Source organism: Clupea harengus, chromosome 7 (genome assembly GCF_900700415.2).
Source record: "Clupea harengus chromosome 7, Ch_v2.0.2, whole genome shotgun sequence".
NCBI lineage: Eukaryota > Metazoa > Chordata > Actinopteri > Clupeiformes > Clupeidae > Clupea > Clupea harengus.
Genome location: NC_045158.1, coordinates 30,418,993 through 30,446,492, shown reverse-complemented (window position 1 = coordinate 30,446,492; position 27,500 = coordinate 30,418,993). Strand labels below are relative to the sequence as shown.

General features: G+C 45.0%; 2 protein-coding genes, 1 long non-coding RNA gene and 1 pseudogene across 3 annotated transcripts in view; 1 reads left to right on the top strand and 3 right to left on the bottom strand.

The window, feature by feature from the left end:
* LOC116221190 (tripartite motif-containing protein 16-like) overlaps nt 1-1,285 on the bottom strand; it is a 10,077-nt gene extending 8,792 nt beyond the window's left edge. The window contains exon 1 of the mRNA XM_031571140.2: nt 675-1,285. Within this exon, the coding sequence (XP_031427000.1) occupies nt 675-1,262 (588 nt within the window). The 5' untranslated portion in view covers nt 1,263-1,285. The remainder of the gene's footprint in view (nt 1-674) is intronic.
* An 8,342-nt stretch (nt 1,286-9,627) lies between these two features.
* LOC105907852 (tripartite motif-containing protein 16-like) lies at nt 9,628-19,782 on the bottom strand. Its single transcript, XM_031571122.2, has 7 exons — nt 19,237-19,782; nt 18,431-18,650; nt 17,509-17,604; nt 17,045-17,278; nt 13,355-13,514; nt 12,422-12,481; nt 9,628-10,167 (listed from the first exon to the last, which is right to left on the bottom strand). Exons 1-7 carry the CDS (start codon nt 19,611-19,613, stop codon nt 9,650-9,652), a joined length of 1,665 nt encoding a protein of 554 aa, XP_031426982.1. The 5' UTR covers nt 19,614-19,782; the 3' UTR covers nt 9,628-9,649.
* Nucleotides 19,783-21,648: 1,866 nt separating this feature from the next.
* LOC116220982 lies at nt 21,649-23,837 on the top strand (annotated as a pseudogene).
* A 1,786-nt stretch (nt 23,838-25,623) lies between these two features.
* Nucleotides 25,624-27,490, bottom strand: LOC116221191. Its single transcript, XR_004164062.1, has 3 exons — nt 27,363-27,490; nt 26,957-27,016; nt 25,624-25,644 (listed from the first exon to the last, which is right to left on the bottom strand). It is a non-coding gene; the product is annotated as an uncharacterized LOC116221191 (long non-coding RNA).
* Nucleotides 27,491-27,500: the final 10 nt, after the last annotated feature.

Sequence of the window (27,500 nt, the reverse complement as noted above, 5' to 3'; positions counted from 1 at the left end):
AACACTGATTTACTGACTTTACATGCAATCAATCTTTATTTATTCATATTTATAGTTTCTCTTGTGGAGTTGATAAACTTACTGCAACTATACCCTCACTGAGTGACCTGTGACCTCTAGGCAGTTGATAACCAGGTAATGTCATTCAGTCATAGTGTCAACCACTCAGGATCCTACAAAATGCCATTTCAGCACCCTAATCACTGGGCTCATCTGAGAGGACTGGGCAGCAATATTGCAGGCAGAAAGCATGATGTGCCCATTTTAATATAAATTAGTGTTAAATAAGAGAAGTATTACTAAATGCCAACAAACATAACACATTAAATGGTAATTTAGGCTTTGTATGTGTATTTGTTATTTAGATACAGTTAATATGTGACAGGAGATTTTCTGTCTGATTTCAGTTTTTAAAATGATATAGCTCTTAAATGTAATTAGGCTATGTGTTTTCATTTCTGCATGAGAATACTGACAGTCTGAAGTTAACCATCTGGTTTTACAACTTCATTAGACAGGTGTGTTTTTATGTCATCGTTATTCTCTCTCTGCCTCACTCTATCATGGACCTAAAGATAGCCTGTCTATATATAGCCTGTCTTCCAGTTGGAAACCCAATAGCCATGTCCTACCACACAAGTCCAATCTATCACCAAGAGAACTCCTGTCCTTACCTGTTTCTCTCTCCTCCCTGCAGAGGCTGACACAGTGTCATGGCCTTTGTGTTCATCCACCAGACAGAGCAAACAAACACAACTTAGATCCGTACGACAAAATATCTCCAGAGGCTTCTCATGTTGGGTGCAGATCCTCTCCTGTAGCTGGCCTGTGGCATCAATCACTGAGTGTTTTCTTCCGGGGTTGACATCATTGTGAGCTTTGAAGTGAGTTTTGCAGTAAGACAACAGACAATCCAGACAGGACTTCACAGCTTTGAGTTTTCTCCCAGTGCAGACGTCACACTCCACATCTCCAGGTCCAGCAGTACATGCAACAGGAGCAGCAGCTTGGATTCTGGTCTTCTTGATCTGTTCCACAAGTTCAGCAACAATATTATTTTTGTTTAAAACGGGTCTTGGGGTGAACGTCTGTCTGCACTGGGGGCAGCTGTAGACTCCCTTCTGATCTTCCTGATCCCAGCAGCCCTTAATGCAGCCTTTACAGTAACTGTGTCCACAATTAGTAGTCACTGGATCCCTAAGAAGATCCAAACAAATCGGACATGTAAAAAGTTCGTAGTTATTTGGAGCCGCTTCTGCCATTCTTCGTTTGTGCTGTGTAACGCTTCACAAGTTTTCACGTATTTTCGTTTCGCCTGAACTCGGTGCTTCCTGGTTGGGTGGGCGTGTTCGTCCTAACATCGTCATTGATGTCGTGTATTAGAACACTAGTGTAGTTCTAAAACTGATTAAGCAGTCAACTGGAAGGGAACACGGCAGAACTTATGAAAAACCGGAGTATTATTGATTTGTAACACTGTAACTACAGCATAGCTATCCAGGGCAGAGCGGAGCACTAAGAAGAACGCAATAGTGGCTTTATGCTCTATGTATAATTACTATTATAGTTATATACTATTCGTGGGTTATCTAAGTCACTGTTAGATACAAATGCACGGAGACGAGGATGCAGCACAAGTTAGAACATTTACTGGCGGGCGAATCTCTCAACTGCCAGGCATGAACAAACTATCACAGAACTCCGTAGTAGTGACAGTCATACACAATCGAGCACCGAGTGCTCGATCCAATATACCACAAGCGCCATAGTGGCGATTCAGCCCTTATATACATTTCACAACAACCACTAGAGCAGGTGTTCTCAACCTTTTCTACTCCAAGGCCCCACCTATTCGTATTTGTAACAGGGTGGGGCCCAACAGACACCCCGCTTATTTTAGCTCATCTATATTCCATTCTAATTAATAAGCGATTGTTATGTGTCACAAAGAACAACATCAGCACCTGCTACAGGTGGGAGCCTAGAAATGAATACAAGAAAATCTAACTCTAGAATATCAAAATTGTATTGTGCACCAGAAAACAACATAAAACCACACAGAGCATTTTCAGTCAAAAGGAATGCATTATCCAAAAGAGTTTTGAAACAATTTATTTGCAGTAGGCCTATTTGTGCACAGCAAACAAGCAAGTAAATAAAACCAGAATAGACCCAAAAGATAGCACGCACTCAAAACAAGAGATGAATCATGCAAACAAGACCAGGTGTTGCTTCAGACATGCAAACAACTAGGTTCAAATAATGTTCAAATAAATAAGTTCAAATAGGTCCAAATAATGATTCAAATAATTAAAATAATGATTTAAATCTGTTGCTGCAATCTATTATCAACATAAATATCACCAAGCATTCCTGGGGAGTGGTTCGAGTTGGTAGCTCTTCACAGAAAAGCATGTCCGCTCAAACGATAACGCACAAAAACCAGCAGTAATAAAGCGCTACTGACGTCCGTCGACTCGTCTAAATTGAAACTGTATTGCAGGGGTTTTCAACTGGTTTTGTCCCAGGGACCACCATTCTGACTAGAAAGTAATCTGCGGCCCACTGCTGTGCGCGTGCACGTGTGTGTGTGTGTGTGTGGAGAGAGGGGAGAGAGACCTGTCAGTGTGATATCTGGGCATGGTGAAGTCCAGACAGCCGGTCTATTCGTGGCGAAATGGTAGACAGCAACAGTCTCATAGCATTCTCTGGTTCAAGTCTTGCCCTGTACTTATTCTTCAAGTACGCCAGTGTAGAAAAACTGCTCTCACACAGGTAGGTATTTGGGAAGGGCAAAAGACACCTCACTGCTTTTGCAGCAACTCTGGAAATTCTGTCTGGCAACTTATCCAGAACTTAAGTCATATGAAAATCACGCAACATCCGTTGCATGTACTCAAGGCTTGGCATTCAAAAAAACGCGATGCGTCTCCATATGCCGCAATAGTTTTGACGGCTTCATGGCTTCATTTGACAGTAATGTTGAACACACTAAACACAGTGGTACCTCCTCTCCTGCTCCGTCTGTCTTCACTGTAAATCCGCATTTGATGTATTCCTCATTGTGTTTTCTTTTTTGACTTTGTTTCCCTGTATCCTGTGAAGGTATAGCTTTGTTGGCAGCCTGTCCTTGTCCCTCTATCGTGGCAGCCTGTCCCTCTGCCGTGGCAGTCTGTCCCTCTGTCACTCTCCTTACTAAAAACCGATCAATTGGTGCTTCTGACCAGCTAACTCTACGTTAGAACGAAATTTTAGCTAAGGACAGTAGATAACTTCAGTCGTTCACCAAAAGTATTACTTTTTCGACGAAACTTCAAAAGTACACGCAGGCTGTTGTGGCTTTATGCTCTATGTATAATTACTGTTATAGTTATATACTATTTGTGGGTTATCTAAATCACTGTTAGATACAAATGCACGGAGACGAGGATGCAGCACAAGTTAGAACCTTTACTGGCGGGCGAATCTCTCAACTGCCAGGCATGAACAAACTATCACAGAACCCCGTAGTAGTGACAGTCAAACACAATCGAGCACGGAGTGCTCGATCCAATATACCACATCCCTCTTTTCCGACTGAGAAGTGGCATACGTATCAGTTACCTCAACAGTTAACTCTTTACTTGCCATTAACGCTATGGCATCAACATTAAACTTGTCTTTTCTACTTGCATACTTCTATGGTTAATAAAGCATGTTTTCAATAGACTTATGGCTTTCATTAAACATTACAAACCACTTTCCTGCTAAGCATTCTGGAGAAACATTTAAGCATTTAGAACATTCAACACTCTTGAAACATTTCAGGTTAAACACTCCTCATTCTCTTTTCTCTTTCTTATTTTTTTTTTTTTTTTAAACACATTTGAAGGAGTATATAAAACATTCCTGAAATCAGTCATTGAATCTGGCAGGGCGTCTAACCGCTCTGCCGCTCCTTGTGTAGCATGTGGGTGTACCGCTCGTAGTCACAGGAGGGTTGTGTGGTGGCAGGTCATGTGGTGGTGAGTCCACTGACACAGGCGCTTGAGAGGGTTGTACCTCTGAGTCCAACTGTTCATCACGGTCAGTGTCTATGAACAGACTCGGGTGTATCTTCCTCAGATGTCGTCGGTTCCTCCTTTGCGTCCTACCTGCCGGCGTCTGCACAGTGTAGGAGCGTGGTTCATCTCGCTGTCGGATGACAACAGCAGGCTCCCAGCCGCGCCGTGTGTGCATGTGTACGGTGTCTCCTGAGGTCAACACTGGCAGGGGCTTTGCACGCTGATCGTAGTGTTGCTTTTGGCGGAACTGTAGGTTTTGTATTTTGCTGTGAAGATGCTGTGGGACTGACTGTGTCAGCACGGCACTGGAACACGGAAGTGTGCTCCGTAGAACTCTTCCCATCAACATCTGTGCAGGCGACTCATTCAGTCCTGTCACCGGTGTGTTCCTCAGTGACAGCAACACTAGATGTGGGTCAGTGCCGGTCTGCGTTGCCTTCTTCAGCGCATGTTTTACAGTCTTTATGGCTCTCTCAGCCATTCCATTTGAAGAGGGAAAACCTGGGCTGGAGTGTGTGAGTTTGAATTCCCATGAAGCTGCAAATGATTTCATCTCATAACTGGCAAATGGGACATGATCACTCACTATCTCCCTAGGAATCCCGTGCCTGGCAAAAACAGACTTCATCTTCTGGATCACTGTGTAGGCTGTTTTATCAGACAGGTTAAGCACTTCAGGATATTTGGTCAGGTAATCAACTAACAACAGATATGACTGACCATGTAGCTCGAAGATGTCTGCTCCGACTTTCATCCATGGCAGTTCTGGAATCTGATGTGGTATGAGTGGCTCAGCCTGGTGTTTGGGCTGTAGCTGCTGGCACTGCATGCACTTCTCCACCATTGCCTCGATGTCTCGTGCCATGCCAGGCCAGTAGAGGGAGTTTCTTGCTTTGGCTTTTGTGCGCTGCACTCCTTGGTGAGCAAGATGCAGCTTCTCCAAAATCTTACTCCTGAAGCTCTGGGGTATGATGATTTTGTCTCCGACCATGACAATGTCATTCTCAATGCTTATATTGTCCTTGACTGACCAGTAGCCGTGTAGTTTCCTGTCCAGACTTTTCTTTTTCATGGGCCAGCCATTCTTGTGTTTCTCACACACAGCTTGTAACACGCTATCTGCTGCCGTTGCCTTTTTCAGTTGGCTGAGTGTTTCCTCGCTCAAGGAATCAGTGGCCTCCAAAGCATACACAACTCTCTCATCACAGGGGTTCTCGTTAATGTTTTCACCTTCTCTGCTTGCAGTGGCACGTGAGAGTGTGTCGGCAATGTACATGTGCTTGCCTGGTGTGTATGTTACTTGTAGATCATACCTCTGCAGTTGTAGAAGCATTCCTTGCAGCCGCGCAGGTGCTTTGCTCAGCGGCTTGCGCACGATGACCTCCAGAGGCTTATGATCGGACTGCACAGTTACTGGTCTGCCATAGACATACTGGTGGAATCTCTTAGCAGCAAACACTATGGCCAGCAACTCTTTCTCTATCTGCGCGTACCTCTTTTCTGTGTCGGTGAGTGCTCGTGAGGCATAGCACACTGGGCGGCCATCCTGCAGCAGACAGGCTCCCAGTCCGTCTTTTGAGGAATCAGCTTGTAGAGTCAGCGGCTGCTTGTGATCGTAGTACCTCAGCACTGGGGCTTGTGTGAGGGTGGACTTCAGTGTCTGTAGTGCTGAGCTGTGGTGTGGGCACCACTGCCACGCTACATCCTTCTTAAGCAGCTGTCTGAGGGGTGCTGTGAGTGAGGCTTCATTCGGTATGTACTGTGCAAGGAATTTTGTCATTCCCAGCAGACGTTGGAGACTTTGTTTGTCTTCTGGGGTTGGCATATCGACAATTGCTTTGATCTTTGTGTCGTCAGCCCTCTGTCCTGCTGCCGTGATGATGTGTCCCATATACTTTACTGTGTCAATTTTGAACTGGATCTTGTCTTTGTTAAACTTCACATGTGCAGTCTTTGCTCTCTCCAACACTTTCTGCAGGATGTCATCATGTTCCTGCTCTGATGACGCTGCGATGATCATGTCGTCTGCTATGACATACACACCTGGAATGTCGCCGAAGGTCTCACAGTTCTTCTGTTGGAACACTTCGCTGGCAGACCTGATCCCGAATGGGAGTCTGAGGAAGCGGAACGGCCCCACGGCGTATTGAAGGTGCATAGCTTAGACGATGGCTCATCTAGCTTGATCTGCCAGTATCCATCCTTCTCATCTAGGATGGAGAAGATGGATTTTCCTGCTAATCTGCTGCGCACATCTTCCGGTGTGGGAATGGAATAGTGCTGACGCTTAACTGCCTCATTCAGGTTGCAAGGATCCAAACACACCCTTAGCGCACCGTTCTTTTTCTTTGTGGCAACAAGACTGTTCACCCATTCTGTCGGTTCATTGACAGGGACTATCACTTTTCTGTTCTGTAAGTCTTTGAGTGTCTCTCTCAGTGAATCCATGATGGAAAGGGGCACATTTCTGCATGCATGAATCACAGGCGTGACGCTGGGGTCAATGTGTATGTGATGAACACCGGGGAACTCGCCCAATCCTGTGAAGACCTCTGCATACCTCTGTAGCATCTCCTCTTTGGTAGCTGGAGCTTTTCCTGGTTGCGGGGATCTTGCTGTGAGTGCCTCAACTCTTCTCACCAGCTGCAGCTCCTCACATGCATCTCCACCCAGAATCGGCTTGTCGGCCCGGCTTGACACATGAAAGTCCAGCATTGCTTTATGTTTGGTCGTCCTGCATTCTAGAGATGCAACACCATCTGTGGGTAGGCGGGCTCCACCAAATGCAATTAGGACAGTCTCTGTGGGCCGTAGCTGAATGGGACCTGGTAGCTGCCGGTACATGTGCATGGGAAGCACATTTGCATCGGCGCCTGTGTCCAGCTTGAAATGAATTGCTACGCCTCTGACTGTGGCTGTTTCATGCCATACAGTGCCTTTAGCTTGGTGAGCTGCTTTCTTTTTATATTTCCCAATCATGCCTATGTATAAGGAGTCAACTTCACTCTCCAAATTATTTATTGTCTTTGTCTTGTAGTTGCTGCTTTTCTCAGTGCTAGCTCTACATACCTTAGAAAAATGGTTGTTCTTACCACATTTATGGCACACTGCACCATAAGCTGGGCATTGACGGGGCTCATGCTTGTTTCCACATTTATGGCAGACAGTTGTTGTTACATGCCTCTTGCTGCTTGTTTTGCTCTTGTTCCAGCTGCCCGTGCGCGTTCGCCCTGTTGCTTTCCTTAAAGCATCTACTGAGGTGTCTTGGACAACCTGTGACGTCTGCATCGCTTGAATTTGTGACTTAGCGAGCTCTGCTGATCTGCATGTGTCCATGGCTCTGCGCAAAGTGAGCGCATTATCACGCAACAGTCTCTCCTTCAGACGAATATCGTTTATGCTAAACACTAATTTATCCCTAATCATGTCATCTTCATTTCTGCCAAACTCACAGTCTTTGCTCTTCTGGCGTAGCTCTGTGATGAATCTGTCCACCGATATTCCTGCTGACATCGCGTGTGACCAGAATTGATGGCGTTCGAAAACCACGTTCTTTTGAGGGCTGCAGTAGTCCGTGAAGGCTTGGAGAACTTCCTCCATTGTTTCTTCATCTCCATCTGGGATGATGGTGAGTGTGTTATACACTTCTAGCGCCTCCTCGCCGACAGTGTGGAGCAGAATGGCTATTTTAACCGTCTCTTCCTTATCCAACGCACCTGAAGCGGTCATATACAGCTGGAAACGTTGTTCCCATCTTCGCCAGTTTTCAGCTATATTCCCGGTAAGTATCAACGGTGGTGGCGGCTTGAACTGCTCCATGTTCGCACGTGCTAGCACTTTTTTTTTTTTTTAGCTAACTTTTAAAATACCGTCCTCGAATTATTCCGTAACTCCGTCTTCTGACACCATGTTGTGGCTTTATGCTCTATGTATAATTACTGTTATAGTTATATACTATTCGTGGGTTATCTAAATCACTGTTAGATACAAATGCACGGAGACGAGGATGCAGCACAAGTTAGAACCTTTACTGGCGGGCCAATCTCTCAACTGCCAGGCATGAACAAACTATCACAGAACTCCGTAGTAGTGACAGTCAAACACAATCGAGCACCGAGTGCTCGATCCAATATACCACACAGGCTATGCTTAACTGCAGAAGCTTGTCAACTTCGCGGGCGAGACTGTACGTTATGAATAATATGCGTATGGCGTTAGGGACACAATGCATTAACATTAGCAAAGCACAGGCTACCATAGACTGGATAGGTGCCACACTACATTCTGTCAGCGTGAATCTCCTTAATATTATTTTAGACATATTTATCTTGTTTTAGATATTGTTCAAGATATTCAAGAGTAATCTGTGTTGAAATATCAAAGCGAATTTATAAAAAAAAAATTTAAATCAATGGTGAACTGATCAACATAGGCTCATGTCGCAGACCCCCTGCAATGCCGTCGCGGACCACCAGGGGGCAGCGGACCCCCGGTTGAAAAACCCCTGCTGTATTGTATTGTAACTGTATTGAAAAGAACGGGATGCTTTTCATCCTTTCCAGGACCTGGTTGTGTATGTCCGAGGCTATCTCCGAAATCCGGCGACTTACTGTGTCGTTTGAAAGTGGTACTGTCCAGAGTTTTTTCGCAGCATCTTCCCCAATCATCTCGCGGCACATATAAAGAAATATAAAGAAAGATTGAAAAAAGTAGCGATCCTGGCACAGCGGCCACAAGCAGCATTCACTCACAGCTCTCAGGCTCCGCCCACACACTCAGTCCGTGCGCAAAACAGGAAGAGAGAGAGAGAGAGATAGAGAGAGAGAGAGACTGTGTGTGTGAGAGAGAGAGAAGGGCTGACTCAGTGCTGAATATGTTGAGCTTCACTGATCATTTAATATACTGACCCTCCCACACACACTGATCATTTAATATACTGACCCCCCCAACACACACACTGAGCATTTAATATACTGACCCCCCCAACACACACACCAAGAAAAGGAGTACATTAGGGCACAATGAATGCCAGTTTATAACTTTTTATTCACCATTTTGCACCAGAAACATTTTAAAACATACTGGTCTCATTATAACGGTATTAATAAAGAAACACAGAAACACATTTCATTGGGGGTCAATTGTTGGATGAATATGGTCTCATTAAGATTTACTGTCATGGTACATAATATTGTGGTTGTCATATACAACCAGGTATCAGAACATGTATGCTGTAACAGAGGGACTAAACACTTGGGAGAGTGAGGTTATGCAACACAGAGCTCATCAAAACCTTTCACACACAATGTCTTATTTCTGCTGTGGTGATACTGCATGTGTTACAGTAAAGGTCTAGAGGTACAGATATTGTAATAGCTGGGGTCCAGAGATGGGGGAATGGCTTCAGTCGGTTGTTGTCCCCAAGATCAGAGATTCTCAGGCCCAGCTGCTAGATCCTTGCATGTGAGTGATGTGTGTGTGTGTGTGTGTGTGTGTGTGTGTGTGTGTGTGTGTGTGTGTGTGGCCCAGCTGCTAGATCCTTACGTGTGAGTGATGTGTTAAATGATGTGATGTGTGAGATGTATGACAGCATCTAGATATGTCAGTCACAGCAGCTTCACTGATGATCCAGAACCATAAAGCCTAAACCCAGGATAGAGTGTGTGAGTGAATGTGGTCTGGACTCTGTGCAGGAGGGTCATTGTGTCAGAGATGCTGTAGAAGGCCAGAGTTCCTGCCCTGTGATCCACATACACTCCTATTCTGGAGCTGGTCACTAGAGGGAGATCAGTGTGTTTACTATTGTGATAGAAAGAGGATCTGCTGCTGGTGAGGTACAGACTCCAGGACTGATCATTATATCCAAGCCCACACTCATAACCCTCTCCTCTCCTGCTGATGCTTTTATATGAGACTGATATATCAACCCTCCCACTCCACTCAACCTCCCAGTAGCAGCGTCCAGACACACCCTCTCTACACAGCACCTGCTCCCACTCATCAAATCTCTCTGGATGATCAGGATATGACTGGACCTCATCTCTCCACTCCACCCTCCTGTTCCCCTCAGACAGATGGAGTTCTCTGTGTGCTGTGTTTGGATCCAGTGTGAAGTGGCAGGAGTCTGATGGAGGAGAAGACAGGACAAACTTAGGTATGTATATGTGTTAGGTGTGTGTGTGTGTGTGTGGGGGCGGGGGGGGGGGGGGGTTGTGGTTGTTATTTTATGATTCTTTGCGTGTGGGGTGAGATTTGTTTATGTGTGTGTGATTCTGTACATGTTTGTGCAGGTGTACATGTGTGGGTCTGTATTTAAAAGTTCAAAAGTGAGCATGGTTATGTCTGAGTGTGTGTGTGTGTGTGTGTGTGTGTGTTTGTCTGAAGGGAGTCCTTTGCATGATTGAATGATGTTGAGTGTGTGTAAATATTTGGGTTTGTTTCATTTGATTCCTTTTGTGTGAGATGAGTCCTTTGTATATAAGAGTGTGAAAGTGTTCCAGTGTCTTTGTATGTGAAGGTCTGTAGGTGTGATTGGTTGTATGGGTGTGTGTGAGACACAGAGACAGAGAGAGAGGGGGAGAGAGAAAGAGAAAAACAAATGTCTCTTTCTTCCTCTCCTAGTCTAGACTATCTTTGCTGTGGGATGCTGCTGTAGTCTCTCCACCTGATCTTCTTGTAGAATCCCTCAGTCTACACCTACTCACCCCAACCACACTCTCATGCATTTGTGTTGTCGTGCGAGATTCTCTACATGTTTGCATGGCTGTTTGTCTACATTTGTGTGTGTGTGTGTGTGTGTGTGTGTGTGTGTGTATCTATGGGTGTGTATGGCTGTGTGACTCGTTGATCTGATAGCTTTACAGATCCCACATACATAGGACAAGTGCATATTTTATATCAGCTGAATATCAATGGCAGTTTATTGTCCTAGTTTTTGGCAGTTCATGACTTCATGTTCCAAATGTGCCTGAGAGATGCACGCAGAAGAGTGTGTCTGGCCTGGTCTTTGGCCAAGACCTAAAACGCCTTGCAGGGATTGTGCAGGAGTCAACTATGCTGACAGGAGTCATGTAGAATCCGTATCTGCACCCCCCATTCTATACCAAGGGGAGACAGGTGGTGTGAGGGGAGACAGGTGGTGTGAGGGGAGACAGGTGGTGTGAGGGGAGACAGGTGGTGTAAGGGGAGACAGGTGGTGTGAGGGGAGACAGGTGGTGTGAGGGTAGACAGGTGGTGTAAGGGGAGACAGGTGGTGTGAGGGGAGACAGGTGGTGTGAGGGGAGACAGGTGGTGTGAGGGGAGACAGGTGTGTGAGGGGAGACAGGTGGTGTGAGGGGAGACAGGTGGTGTGAGGGGAGACAGGTGGTGTGAGGGGAGACAGGTGGTGTGAGGGGAGACAGGTGTGGTAAGGGGAGACAGGTGGTGTGAGGGGAGACAGGTGGTGTGAGGGGAGACAGGTGGTGTAAGGGGAAACAGGTGGTGTGAGGGGAGACAGGTGGTGTGAGGGGAGACAGGTGGTGTGAGGGGAGACAGGTGGTGTAAGGGGAGACAGGTGGTGTGAGGGGAGACAGGTGGTGTGAGGGGAGACAGGTGGTGTAAGGGGAAACAGGTGGTGTGAGGGGAGACAGGTGGTGTGAGGGGAGACAGGTGGTGTGAGGGGAGACAGGTGGTGTAAGGGGAGACAGGTGGTGTGAGGGGAGACAGGTGGTGTGAGGGGAGACAGGTGGTGTGAGGGGAGACAGGTGTGGTAAGGGGAGGTGGTGGGTTGAGCGAGCGCCAAAGCAAGTGCTGCAGCTGATGAGGAGAACTGAGTTTAAAGTTTAAATGAAGTATGTGTGTGTCTGTGTGTGTGTGTGTGTGTGTGTGTGTGTGTGTGTGTGTGTGTGTGTGTGTGTGTGCTGATGAGGAGAACTGAGTTTAAATGAAGTGTGTGTGTGTGTGTGTGTGTGTGTGTGTGTGTGCTGATGAGGAGAACTGAGTTTAAATGAAGTGTGTGTGTGTGTGTGTGTGTGTGTGTGCTGATGAGGAGAACTGAGTTTAAATGAAGTGTGTGTGTGTGTGTGTGAGTGTGTGAGTGTGTGACTGTGTGAGTGTGTGTGCTGATGAGGAGAACTGAGTTTCAATGAAGTGTGTGTGATTGATGTGAGGGGGGGGTGGTAAATTCATTACATCTCGTCCTGCACTTCCATTTAGAACGCCATTTTAGGAAAATGGAAAAAGACACTAGAAAAGACACTGTTTCCTCTATCCATGAACTATAACAGCCATAATGAAATGTTGAACTGCTTAAACATGTAGGACCATGTGATTGCTACTGAAACTTGACTTGTGATTTGGAATAAAGTAAACTGTATAAAATGTGTTGGTGTCAAACTCACATTGTAGGAAATCCTCTCTGGTTGTAGGTTCAGGAGGCAAAATAGCCTGGACTTTAGTCACTATTGAGAGAGAAAGAATCATATTAGAAACAACACTGACTGGTGTAAATGTCAACATTGCATCAGCCTTCTGTTTTTATGATGGCAGTACATTTATGTTCTCTTGTTGAGGTACATTATGAGTGTCCAGCTTCTTCAACCTTAAAGATCCTCTTAAGACAAGTAAACATGGACACACCTGCAGAGTATCTCAGCTTCACTGACATACAAAGGATATGTTACAAATATGTGACATTGAGAAATACAGGTTCCTGAAGTTCACCATGACATTTAGCTTATCAGTACAATCCAGAGGGGAAGTATAGTAAGTAACTATATGTAAACATATGTCAGTAATGTGATTAACCTGATGCAAATATCTTCATGACTTCCTCCTTGCAGAAATTCTTGCATCAAGCATTTGTACTGTGTGAGATTCTGTACATGTTTGCATGGATGTTTGTTTTCATTTGTGTGTGTGTCTGTGTGTGCGTATGTATACGTGTGTATGTGTCTGTGTTTGTGTGACTTGTTGATCTGGTAGCTTTACAGATCCCACATACATAGGACAAGTGCATATTTTCATTATCAGCTGGATATCAATGCCAGTTTATTGTCCTAGTTTTTGGCAGTTCATGACTTCATGTTCCAAATGTGCCTGAGAGATGGACGCAGAAGAGTGTGTCTGGCCTGGTCTTTGGCCAAGACCTAAAAGGCCATAGGACCATCTTAAGACAAGTAAACATGGAGACACCTGTAGAGTATCTCAGCTTCACCGACATACAAAGGATATGTTACAAATATAGACATTGGGAAATACAGGTTCCTGAAGTTCACCATCACATTTAGCTAATTAGTACATTCCAGAGGGAAAGTATAGAAAGTCAGACTAACCTGATGCAGATATCTTCATGACTTCCTCCTTGCAGAAATTCTCCAGCTGCATCTTTAGTGAGGAGACAGATTTCTTCACAGCCTCAAAAGAGAGGCCTTGGTTCACAGAGATGCAGGATAAGTCTTTAGACTCAGGTGTCTCACTGACCGACTGGAAAGTCTAAATAAAGAAACACAGAGATAGAGAGAAAAAGAGAGAGGAGGAAGAGATGAGAGAGAGAGAATAGCTTCATTCTCAAAATAAAGCATCCACGTATAAATAAGTTGTAAGATTAAATGTACAATCTGTATTTAATGACAAGTAAATTCCGTTGATACAGTTGAAATGGAAACTTTTTTGTTAACTGTAAATAAAAGCTTCAACCATTACAGTGCACACGAGACTCTTAAGTTAGATATTATCCTCTAATGTTTGAGATTGAGATGTGAACTATGTGTCTAATATAGAGTGGGTGTATGTTGCCGCCAGAGTAAGCAATCTGTTGCGAATGCTTAATAGGGACGACTCAGCCGTGCGTGAGCTTGCCCGAGCCTGACTTCTGATACATCTAAGAAGATGCAAGGTCCCTCCCAGTACATCTGAGAATGCCAGCTTCCTTGGGTTCAAGAAAAAACCCAATGGAAAACTGGACACCAACACACCGGGCTTTGGCGTACGGATTGGCTAGACCTGAATGACCTCTGTAACCGCACTAACATTCAGTTGCAGTGGAAGAGCACATCAGGACAGCCAGTAGAGCTTAATGATGACATCATCACGGACCCAACGACGACGGCAGAGGCAACCATCACCCTGGACGACAGCATTCACCACCTCAACACAAAGAACACCAGAGGGACAATACTCTACTTTTTCCGATTGCGCATGATTCAAAATTGGACAGGGCTACGCCTACAAGGAAGACTGGCCTGCCTGCCGTGCGCTGATCACAGCGTATCTCATTCTGCACTGCGGAACACAGCACTACATGACGACATACACAAGTTTATAATAAAAGCTCGTCTTCAGGTATTAGCAACAAAAGCCAACTTAGAAACATGGTTCCCATCCAAGCATGAGCCGTTCTGTCTGCTCCACCACGACCAACAGAGGGAATCCATCGCGCATATCCTCAACGGCTGCCCTGCCTACAAAGGACTATATATCGCTAACACCAACTTCACAACCATCCATACCAACGAGTCAGTTAAAACATACTGGTTCTCCATTCCCGAAGATCAGCGGAACGCAATGAAAACTGCCATTAAGCACATCCCAAAAACACCAGACCTTGTGTCAATTGATGAAAAGAACAAAGCGATCACAATCATTGAAATTGGTTGCTCTTATGACGCTTACATGGACACCTGCTATGCATTCAAACTGTTAAAATGTGTGTGTGTGTGTGTGTGTGTGTGTGTGTGTGTGTGTGTGTGAGTGTGTGTGAGAGTGAGAGTGTGTGTGAGAGTGAGAGTGAGTGTGTGTGTGTGTGTGCACTGCTCTCTCAAGCTGGCTACCTGCTAGCGAGGGTAAGCCCATGTGGTGATTCCTTCAGTTGAAGTTTTTTGGTTGATGTTATGAATCCCAAACGAACCCAACACAAATGGTTGTCCAAATGCCACTGGTTTGCCTTGACCTACATGTGGCCTGACCAAAGAGGCGGAGTGGCAGGCACCTGTGCACCTCATGTGCCTCCAAACAAACTGTGAGCCATGATGTCAGGGCAGATGTGCTTTTATCAATTAACAGGGCTCTCAAGTGTCACGCATTGAGCGTGACAGTCACTCATTTCGGTCTTTAGTCACGCACTCCCGCCACACATCGTATTTCTCACGCTGAAAAAAACTCTAGGCTATTTAATGTGCTGCAGCGCGCAAACATGACCTGGCCGCGCTGCCCTCACCATGGAGGAATCAAGCACGTCTCCCCGAATCCCCTGGAGTTCTGCCGTGAGGTGCCACTTATCAGCCAATCAAAAAAAAGAAATAGGCTACACAATAGCCAATCAGAAAAAAACGTATGTTTTGTATCTGTTGTATCTGGGTAAGATTTAATCCAGCAACCAATGAAAATAAAGCATCCTGGAATTGCGCGCGATTGATCTTTCGAAAGTTTCGTTCACCTGAGGAAACCACTGGATCTCCGAGCGTCAGTCTTCTACAAAGAGCAAGTCGTCTCCTGTTTTAATGTTACAACAAATTCACAATGGTTTGACACAAGCAATGACAACTTGACTGCAGTTAGAGAATATTTCCCAGATAATTAGCATAAGTTTTTAATGAGTGTTTGTAGCCAAAACAGTTTAAGGCTAGAGCCTGCCTTTTCACTATAGCTTTGACTCCGAACTTCGTTAATAGGCTACAAAAAATTCGAGTAGGCCTAATAAAAATATATTTAGCCTATAATTCGAACGAATATTAGGCAGCCCTTAATATTCAATGATGTTATGGGCATTATTTTTTGTAAATGTGTTTGCTTGAACATTCTATTCAGATACCGAGGCTTCTTCACGCCTGGTGAAGTTGTGAATCGCGAGCTCATTAGGCATACTAGCATGTTATAAATATCCTGGCCATGGATGCATTAGTCATTGCATCTGTCTTTCAAAGATGTCAGGTAAAAAACAAATGAGCATCCTGTCCTTCGCCCAAAGAGGAAAGCCCCCTAAAAAGGCCAGATTAGGCCCAGAGAAGGTCGTAAACACATTAGAGGAGGAGATGGTGGAAGAGGAAGAGACAGTACAGGTGGAAGAAGAAGAGACAGTACAGGTGGAAGAGGAAGAGACGGTGCAGGTGGAAGAGGAAGAGACAGTGCAGGTGGAAGAGGAAGAGACAGTACAGGTGGTGGAGGAGGAGGAGACGGTGCAGGTGGAGGAGGAGGAGACGGTGGAAGAAACAGTGGAGGAGGAGACAGTGGAAGAGGAAGAGACAGTACAGGTGGAGGAGGAGGAGACGGTGCAGGTGGAAGAGGAAGAAACAGTACAGGTGGTGGAGGAGGAGGAGACGGTGGAAGAAACAGTGGAGGAGATGGCTAGAACAAAAGCGAGAAAAGTCCCAGGAGCAGCCACCTACAAGACCTCTTTTAATAGTGAATGGACCTCTAAATGGCCATTTATTACTGTAGAAAGCACCAGCTCATATTACTGGTGCTCTATCTGCGCCAAGAGACCTCCTGTGCCCATCCAGGTGTGCGGGATGTGACAAGGCACATAGGCAGTAAGGGGCATCAGGCCAAACAGCAGGCACTGAAGTCAACCAGCACAGTCAAAAACTTTTGTTTGCCAGTGACTGCGGAATGGGGGCGGGCCGGGGGCGTGGCCGGGGGGGGGGGGGGGGGATATGTCACTCTTGCCTGTCTTCAAAACTTGAGAGCCCTAAATGAACCACAGGTAGTGACATCACTCAAGCCCTGCATGTCAGTAAGTGTTTTTCCTACCATGTGACCTAACCTGTCCTAACAATAGCCATAATGATTTTGAGCAGTTTTCTGAAGAATACAAATGTTTTCATCATGATAAAATGTTTTGAGTGATAACTACAAAAAAACTGTGTTATAATAAGAACAACAAGCTTCTTTCTGAAAACTTAGAGATCCTAGAAGAAAATACAACAATACCTAAATTGAATTAAAATTTCCACCTAGGAATATATTCAACATAAATCAATGCCCTCAAATATTCTGTACAATAACAATCCATCATCAACACTTACCTTGAGGAAATGGATGTGATCCTCTGTGAGTGAAAGCTGCTCCAGCTCAGCATCTCTCCTCTTCAGCTCAGCAATCTCCTCCTCCAGTCGCTTCAGGAGTCCTTCAGCCTGACTCACCTCAGCCTTCTCCTGATCTCTGATCAGCTCTTTCACCTCAGAGCGCCTTCTCTTAATGGAGCGGATCATCTCAGTAAAGATCCTCTCACTGTCCTCCACTGCTGTCTGTGCAGAGCTCTGTTAGGAGACACACAAAGAGGAGGGGGTAGGAGACACACATAGGTAAGTGAAGGAGCAAACTCACTCTGGTTTCACTGGCTCTTCTTGATCAAATGACCAAGGGCAAATCCTGCCAAACCATGTCTTTCTGTGATGGTCTGTATCATGTAGAGATGGCAGCATAACGGTGATAACACAATAATAAGCGATTGCTGAGCCAGCTGTTGTCTTATGTGGTCAGTTCTCACCTTGAGAGTCTCCACAGCCTTCCTCAGCTCCTGCAGCTCCTTCTCTCTCTCCTGGATTCTCTGCTGGAATCTCCTCTGGGTCGGCCCCAACTGCCTCTGTTAAAAAAATAATAGCCTTTTTTCACCGTATTATCTGTGATGATCAAACATCACATGACAACTGAACATTTATGAGCAAAAACCTTTAAGTACATTTGAGTCTTTTCAAGAGATTTAATGACATATTGAAGCAGTCGCTATCATCTTCAAACTAAGTTTAAGAGGAGCACTGAAATTTAACAGCAAAAACACTTGCAACAAAGCTGTCTCACAACCTTTAGAACAGAATAGAACATTATTTTGCGAGGTAAGAATGCGTTCTGTTTGAAGCCGACAGGTTAAGGTTTCACTGTTTTTACTCAACTCCACCTGATAATCATTTCCTGAGTCTTCCTTTGTCAGCTTATTTTCACTGTATTATCAGTGGATTGTTTACAGCAATGAGGATCAAACATGACAACTGAACATTTATAAACAAAAACATTTTAAGTACATTTGAGTCTTTTCAAGAGATTTAATGACATATTGAAGCAGTCAGTATCATCTTCAAGTGAAAATCAGGATGAGCTAAGTTTAAGAAGAGCCAAAATACTTTTCAAGCTGGCTCAGAATCTATTTCACAGAACATTATTTTGCGAGGTAAAAATGTGTTCTGTTTGAAGCCAGCAGGTTAATGTTTTACTGTTTTTACTCAACACTGGACCTTGCACCTGATAATCATTTCCTGATTCTTCCTTTCTCTAACGAGCAAAGTCATTGCGGAAACAGCCAGACTTAAAGACTGGTGAGATTTTAATACTATAACTATAAGAATACTTTCACAGTTAGTACGTAGAAGAGCCCTCATAGAAATGTTGGACACACATGTAGCTCCAGTACTGACCTGTTTGTCTGTCCGTTCTGCTGCAGCAGTGACTGTGTCATGGCCTTTATGTTCGTCCATCGTGCACAGATAGCAGATACAACTCTGATCGGTTCGACAAAATATTTCAAAAACCTTCTTATGATGAGAGCAGATCCTCTCCTGTAGCTGGCCTGTGGCATCAATCACTGAGTGTTTTTGTCCAGGAAAAAGTTCATTGTGAGCTTTGTAGTGCGTTTCACTAGCCTGACGATGTCATACTCATAATTCTAGTCAGATAATGAGTCTGAGACCGCTCCGTTGGGCTGTGATTATGGGGCGTGTTTCAACCGAACTAGGAAAAAAAAGGCCTCTTCGCTCAATTGGATAGGCCTACAACCAATCAGAGCAACGTAGTATGACCATAACGTAGACCATGGGGCCAGCTGATACATTAAACTTTTACCGGATCCCGTAGGAAGGACGGCAAAAACATCTTTTCGATCGACAAATGCCTTGATCGCGTTTCTCTGTTCCTCTTTCAAAATGAATGTGCTGTCAATGTCTTCTAAAACAGACTCGAATTTCCACATTTCAGCTCTCCAACGGCAGCCATGTTTGTTGAAAACGAATTCACCCCAAAAGCTCTTTGGTGACGTGGTTGACTACGTTAGGGTTGATCATCTGTCCATCATCGTATAAAGCCCGCCCTGACAATTTGATTGGTCTATATCTCCTCACAGATTTTTGTGAGGAGATAATTTCTCCCCAACGGAGCGACACCAGACCGAACTTCCCGACCAAATAATTTGTGGGCGTGGCTAAGTTCGTCTGGCATCCAGGCTAGCGTTTCACAGTATGACACTAGACATTCCAGACAGGACTTTACAGCTTTGAGTTTTCTCCCAGTGCAGACGTCACACTCCACATCTCCAGGTCCAGCATTAGAGGGAGTAATAAGAGAAGCTTGGATTCTGGTCTTCATAAATGTCTCCACCATTTCAGCAATCAGAGTATTTTTTTTTAGTCTAGGTCTGGGAGTGAAGGTGTCTTTGCACAGGGGGCAGCTGTAGACTCCTCTCTTATCCTCCTGATCCCAGCAGCCCTCAATGCACCTCATGCAGAAATTATGTCCACAGGGAATAGTCACTGGATCCTTCAGCAGATCTAGACAGACTGGACACGTGAAGGAGTCCTCTTCTTTCTTGTAGATTGCCTCTGCCATTTTGTTTGCTTTCTCTCACAACCGCAAGCACAAGCACACTAAGGGAAAGACCTGCCGAGTGATACTTAAGTTTCGTTTTCACCAGAAGATAGTGTGCTGAGGAGTGGCTTCCTAGTTGTCATTTTGCGTCAGTCTTTGGAGTCCAGTTCAAATGTTCAAACTGAGTCAGGGAAATAGGTGTGTGGGTGTTTGTGTGCGTATCTTTGTGTGTGTGTGCGTTTGTGTGTGCGTGTGTGTGTGTGTGTATGAGTGTACGTGTGTGTACGCGCGTGTGTGTGTATCTTTGTGTTGAAGACTTGATTCATAACTTTTTACTGTGCTAGCACTAAGTATAAATGCAGAGTCCCAGGTTATGTTAAAGGTTGGGTCCTCAATTACACACTAAAACACTTTTTGTCAAATTCAGTTAAACTCTTTTGGGGTTGATTGTCCCTGAATGTGTGTGTGTTTGTGTGCGTATGTTTGCGTGTGTGTGTGTGTTACACTCCTAAAAAACAAGGAGAAATAATCACAAGCTGATGTTTCCTGAGTGAGAACCTCAAATCAATCTTCAAACACAGAGTTTACAAACAAGTAACAGGTTGGCTGCAGTAGAATACATACCTCATTTACGTTACAATCATATTAAAGCTACAACCATATGCAGGGTTTCCCTGAGGCATAATTCTCATTTTCTCTACCGCTGCCGGTAAAGAGCATGCAGCCATAACTGAATAGACTGTCACAAAACCCATAAAGTTACTGAAGGAACAAAATACAGACAGCCTTGTAAAATATGTCTACATCTCACAAAACCTATACGGGTTACTAAAGAAACAATACACAAATACACTGACATATGTGCATATGATATGAATTTGCAGTCATGGGTTGAACTCAGCTAACAAGATGGGGGGGGGGGGGGTCATTCACACACACACGCTAGCAGTAAAACTAGGCGCCCACTTACTTAAATGTTTCATACACATTCTCCTGAAACTCGTATTAGAAAATAATAACAATACCTTAACAGTGTAAAATATCAAAAATATGCCTGAAAAACGTGGAGAAATAACCATGAGAGTGATAGGGTGATGTTTCCTCAGTGAGAAAATGTACTCGCATGAGGAAAATACTGCCATCTCCGCTGGATCCGTGGGTGGACACAAAAACAATCGATCTCAGGCAGGCAGATCTAGACTACTGTACAGATCACTGATAATACCATTATACCTCAGCTCTGAATGATAACGAATGGAGTAAACAATGAATGAATTAAAGACGTTTTGCATTTGAACTCCTTTTAACACAATACAAGTTATTATTGGTTTTAAACAGAGCTCATTAACTGTTTCTCATGACCGTATGATTCTGTTAATTTGATCACACATGCTGTGTGATCCGCATACACTCCTATTCTGGAGCTGGCCACTAGGGGGAACTCAATCTCCTCGTTACTGTGTCTGAAAGAGTAAGCCGATTTGGAGAAGTCCAGGCTCCAGGACTGATCGTTGAATCCAAAGCCACATTCATGGCCGTGTCCTTGGTTGGTTGTCGTTCACTGGATTACTGAATTACAAAACCACTACACGGATCCGTGGTCATTTCATTTTTTGATGACCACTGTCACACTTATTATTTCTCTTTCTGTCCCTTCTTCCTGTGCCACATGGGCTTTTGGACTCAGACTGACAAAAAAATAGTTTTTACTTATGGTAATGAGCTTAATCAAATTAGCTACATTCATTGGGATGTGTTTGTGGTAGATGCAGTCTGAAATTATAGATGTTGATGTTTGTTTGTGTGTTTTTGCTTCCACAAAGGATGACAATCAGCCAAACGGGAGAGATATGATGACACAGCAGTGACGTGCGGTGAGATTCGTGGCTGGTGAGGCACAGAAACCGGAAGTGATTACGTCATTCCGGTCTCTAGTTGTTTAAAACATAGACATGTATACATACAAGTTATTGTCTAATACCAGGACTTTTAAACGATCGTTTGAAAAAAAAAAATGTGATAAGTTATACGGCTCAATACTCAACTGACTTGTTGACCGAACTTTTACTTACATTTGATTTGATTATATATTTGATAAGACGGTGAAGAAAGACAGGAAATGAGTGGGAGACAGAGAGAGATGGGAAGTGGGTTCAGGAAATGAACGCAGGTCGGATTCGAACCCGGGTCACCATGAGCACTTAGGTCTGTGCATTAATACTTTTTTATTTTTTTTATTTGAAATATTATTGTTTGGAGGATAACCCCTTGAGATGCAGCATCTCGTTTTCGAGGGGGTCCTTTATTTGGTGCCAGTCTCTTTGCTTTCCAGCCTGTCCAAATCTCTCCCCTCACTAAACAATGAGGCACCCTTTTAATAAGGCAGCCCATGGGGCTAAATTGGTCCAACTAGTCCCAATTGGACCCATCCACAGATGTGGGGGAACCCGGACCCAACCATTCTGGTGGGGGAGTCCAGTCCTCCTTCCCTCTTGGGCAACAGTGAGAAGGGGGAGGGATTTCAATTAAGTTTAATTCCTAGTTAAAATCTACATCACACATATCAGGCTTGAATTCCATACATCTTAATGATCAATTTTCATGGAACAGTGTGAGAATATATGCAGTATTTTGATGAGAAACTTTAACAACCCATTCAAATATTGCCATTCTGAGATTGCACAGAGATCTTCCCTGTGCCACTTCCCTGAAGTGACACAGGGACATGTAAAGTCTTGTTCCTCTTTCAGACTACATAGAACCTTTTGGACAGTTTTGTGGTCGGTCTGAACTTCTGGGCCTCAACATGTGTGTTTGAAAATAAAAACACCGCTGCTGAACTGTTGATATCATCCAGAGAGCCAGAGTTCTGCCCACAGACACAGCGGCATGAAGTGGTCAGTGAACGTCTGCTGTTCCTACGAGGGTGAGCTGCTCCCCAGAGCACTGCCTCCTCTGATTATCAGAGAGTTCCTGCTGGGCGTCCTGGCCAACAGCCTTGCCCTCTGGGTCTTCTGCTGGCACATGAGGCCCTGGAAGAGCAGCACCGTCCTCCTCTTCAACCTGGCCATGGCCCGCTTCTTCCTCAACGTGGTGCTGCTGTTTCCCTCCAGCTACTACCTCTCCGGACTGGACTGGAGGTTCGGCGATGTCCTCTGCTGCATCTTCCTCTTCCTGGTGTCCCTGAACCCTGGCGGCAGCATCGCCTTCCTGACGCTCATCGCTCTGGACAGGTACAAGTATGTGCGCGTGCTGCACCCCCACCACCGCCTCAACTCCACGTCCATCGCCAAGGCTGTGGGCATCGCTGTGGTGGTGTGGGCGCTCACCGTCTCCCTCAATGCCCACCTCCTGATGGCGCCACAGCAGCTGGTGGTGGGACGTGCACACACACACACACACACACACACACACACACACACACACACACACACACACAAACACACACACACACACACACACACACACAAACACACACACACACACAAACACACACACACACACACACACACACACACACACACACACACACACACACACGCCACAGCAGCTGGTGGTGGGACGTGCCACGCAGTGCCAGAGCTTCCTGGTGTGCCTGGCTTTGGACCCTGCGTCCCTCTGGTACAAGTCTGTCTTCATGATCTGGCTTTGGACCCTGTGTCCCTCTGGTACAAGTCTGTCTTCATGATCTGGCTTTGGACCCTGTGTCCCTCTGGTACAAGTCTGTCTTCATGATCTGGATTTGGACCCTGTGTCCCTTTGGTACAAGTCTGGCTTTGGACCCTGTGTCCCTCTGGTACAAGTCTGTCTTCATGATCTGGCTTTGGACCCTGTGTCCCTCTGGTACAAGTCTGTCTTCATGATCTCCTTCTTCGTCCCCCTGACTCTGATCCTTGTCTGCTCGCTCAGCATCGTCTCTGAGCTCAGGCGCAGGTATCTGGATCGCCATGACAACATCAAGAGGTGGTGGTGGTGTTCGTTGTCTGCTTCCTGCCCAGCAACGTGGCCCAGGTGCTGATCTGGGTGAGGATTGGGTCCCAGAGGACGTGTGAATCCGTGGAGGTAATAAACCTGGTCTTCTAACCCACGCTGACCCTCACCTTCCTCAACAGCATACTGGACCCTGTGCTCTACTACTTCTCCAGCCCCGCCTTCCAGCGGGTGTGCAGACAGCTGGTGAGACTCCAGAGCACAGAGGGGACGGTGGACACAGGGGAGGACGGGACTTAAGACAGCAGCTCCCAGGCTGACAGACAGGAGTGAGGGGTCTGAGGCTTCTGCTGCTTTCATATGAGACTGCTGATACCAACCCAACCACTCCACTCAACAGCCCAACAGTACCATACAGATACACCCTCTCTACACAGCACCTGATTCAACCCATTAAATCTCTCTGGATGATAAGGATATGACTGGACCTCATCTCTCTTCTCCACCCTCCTGTTCCCCTCAGACAGATGGAGGTTTATGTGTGCTGTGTTTGGATCCAGTGTGAAGTGACAGGAGTCCGATGGAGGAGCAGACAAGGGTTTCTGGGGTTGAGATACAGCAGGTTTTTCATTGGATGATCATTTGAGTTCATTGAGTGTGTGGGTGTCGGTGTGTTTGTGTGTGATGACTCTTTGTTGTTGTTGTTGTTGTTGTTGTTGTCTGGCCATAGTCAGAAGTCCCAACCCAGTAGCACCAGGAATGTAACATGTTGTCCTGTGTACGACTGAGATTGTTACCTTGGAAGCCTGATAAAGTGCAGGACTGATGAATGACAACGAGAGGGAGAGTTGTGTGCACACACCTATGCACTTTGTATGACACCATGTAAGAAATACTGAATCAGTTGAATTTCACTTATTTATTTATCCACCCACCAGAGATAAGAGTACATTAAGAAACATTTAATGCCAGTCTATAACTGAACTGAATATGTTTATTCACCATTTTGCACCAGAAACATTTTAAAACATACTGGTCTCATTATAACGGTATTAATAAAGAAACACAGAAACACATTTCATTGGGGGTCAATTGTTGGATGAATACAGTCTCATTAAGATTTACTGTCATGGTACATAAAATTGTGATTGTCATATAAAACCAGATATCAGAACATGTATGCAATAACAGAGGGACTAAACACTTGGGAGAGTGAGGTTATGCAACACAGAGCTCATCAAAACCTTTCACACACAATGTCTTATTTCTGCTGTGGTGATACTGCATGTGTTACAGCAGAGGTCTAGAGGTACAGATATTGTAATAGCTGGGGTCCAGAGATGGGGGAATGGCTTCAGTCGGTTGTTGTCCCCAAGATCAAAGATTCTCAGGCCCAGCTGCTAGATCCTTACGTGTGAGTGTGTGTGTGTGTGTGTGTGTGTGTGTGTGTGTGTGTGTGTGTGTGTGTGGCCCAGCTGCTGGATCCTTACGTGTGAGTGATGTGTGTGTGTGTGTGTGGCCCAGCTGCTAGATCCTTACGTGTGAGTGATGTGTTATATGATGTGTGAGATGTAGGTGCTAACAGCATCTAGATATGTCAGTCACAGCAGCTTCACTGATGATCCAGAAGCAAAAAGCCAAAACCCAGGGTGGAGTGTGTGAGTGAATGTGGTCTGGACTCTGTGCAGGAGGGTCATTGTGTCAGAGATGCTGTAGAAGGCCAGAGTTCCTGCCCTGTGATCCACATACACTCCTATTCTGGAGATGGCCACTAGAGGGAGTTTAGTCTGTTTATTATTGTGCCAGAAAGAGGAGCCATAGCTGGAGAGGAACAGACTCCAGGACTGATCATTATATCCAAACACACACTCACTACCATCTCCTCTCCTGCTGATGCTTTTATATGAGACTGATATATAAACCCACCCCCCACTCCACTCAACCTCCCAGTAGCAGCGTCCAGACACACCCTCTCTACACAGCACCTGACCCCACCCATCAAATCTCTCTGGATGATCAGGATACGACTGGACCTCAGCTCTCTTCTCCACCCTCCTGTTCCCCTCAGACAGATGGAGTTCTCTGTGTGCTGTGTTTGGATCCAGTGTGAAGTGACAGGAGTCTGATGGAGGAGAAGACAGGACAAACTTAGGTATTTATATGTGTTAGGTGTGTGTGTGTGGGGGGGGCGGGGGGGGAGGTTTGTGGTTGTTATTTTATATGATTCTTTGCGTGTGGGGTGAGATTTGTTTGTGTGTGTGTGATTCTGTACATGTTTGTGCAGTTGTACATGTGTGAGTGTCTGTATTCAAAAGTTCAAAAGTGAGCATGGTTATGTCTGAGTGTGTGTGTGTGAGTGTGTTTGTCTGAAGGGAGTCCTTTGCATGATTGAATGATGTTGAGTGTGTGTAAATATTTGGGTTTGTTTCATTTCATTCCTTTTGTGTGAGATGAGTCCTTTGTATATAAGAGTGTGAAAGTGTTCCAGTGTCTTTGTATGTGAAGGTCTGTAGGTGTGATTGGTTGTATGGGTGTGTGTGACACACAGAGACAGAGAGTGGGGGAGAGAGAGAGAGAAATACAAATGTCTCTTTCTTCCTCTCCTAGTCTAGACTATCTTTGCTGTGGGATGCTGCTGTAGTCTCTCCACCTGATCTACTTGTAGAATCCCTCAGTCTACACCTACTCACCCCAACCACACTGTCATGCATTTGTGTTGCTGGTGAGATTCTGTACATGTTTGTATGGCTGTTTGTCTACATTTGTGTGTGTGTGTGTGTGTGTGTGTGTGTGTGTGTGTGTGTGTGTGTGTGTGTGTGTGTGTGTGTGTGTGTATCTATGGGTGTGTATGTGTGTGTGACTCGTTGATCTGATAGCTTTACAGATCCCACATACATAGGACAAGTGCATATTTTATATCAGCTGGATATCAATGCCAGTTTATTGTCCTAGCTTTTGGCAGTTCATGACTTGAGGAGAACTGAGTTTAAATGAAGTGTGTGTGTGCGTGTGTGTGTGTGTGTGTGTGCTGATGAGGAGAACTGAGTTTAAGTTAAGTGTGTGTGCGTGTGTGTGTGCTGATGAGGAGAACTGAGTTTAAATGAAGTGTGTGTGTGTGTGTGTGTGTGTGTGTGTGTGTGTTTGTGTGTGTGTGTGCTGATGAGGAGAACTGAGTTTAAATGAAGTGTGGGTGATTGATGTGAGGGGGGGTGGTAAATTCGTTACATCTCCTCCCACACTTCCGTTTAGAACGCCATTTTAGGAAAATGGAAAAAGACACTGGAAAAGACACTGTTTCCTCTACCCATGAACTATAACAGCCATAATGAAATGTTGAACTGCTTAAACATGTAGGACCATGTGATTGCTACTGAAACTTGACTTGTCATTTGGAATGAAGTAAACTGTATAAAATGTGTTTGTGTCAAACTCACATTGTAGGAAATCCTCTCTGGTTATAGGTTCAGGAGGCAAAATAGCCTGGACTTTAGTCACTATTGAGAGAGAAAGAATCATATTAGAAACAACACAGACTGGTGTAAATGTCAACATGGCATCAACCTTCTGTTTTTGTGATGGCAGTACATTTGTGTTCTCTTGTTGAGGGACATTATGAGTGTCCAGCTTCTTCAACCTTAAAGATCCTCTTAAGACAAGTAAACATGGAGACACCTGTAGAGTATCTCAGCTTCACTGACATACAAAGGATATGTTACAAATATGTGACATTGAGAAATACAGGTTCCTGAAGTTCACCATCACATTAAGCTTATTAGTACAATCCAGAGGGAAAGTATAGTTAGTCATTACATGTAAACATATTTCAGTAATGTGATTTACCTGATGCAGATATCTTCATGACTTCCTCCTTGCAGAAATTCTTGCATCATGCATTTGTACTGTGTGAGATTCTGTACATGTTTGCATGGATGTTTGTTTTCATTTGTGTGTGTGTGTGTGTGTGTGTGTGTGTGTGTG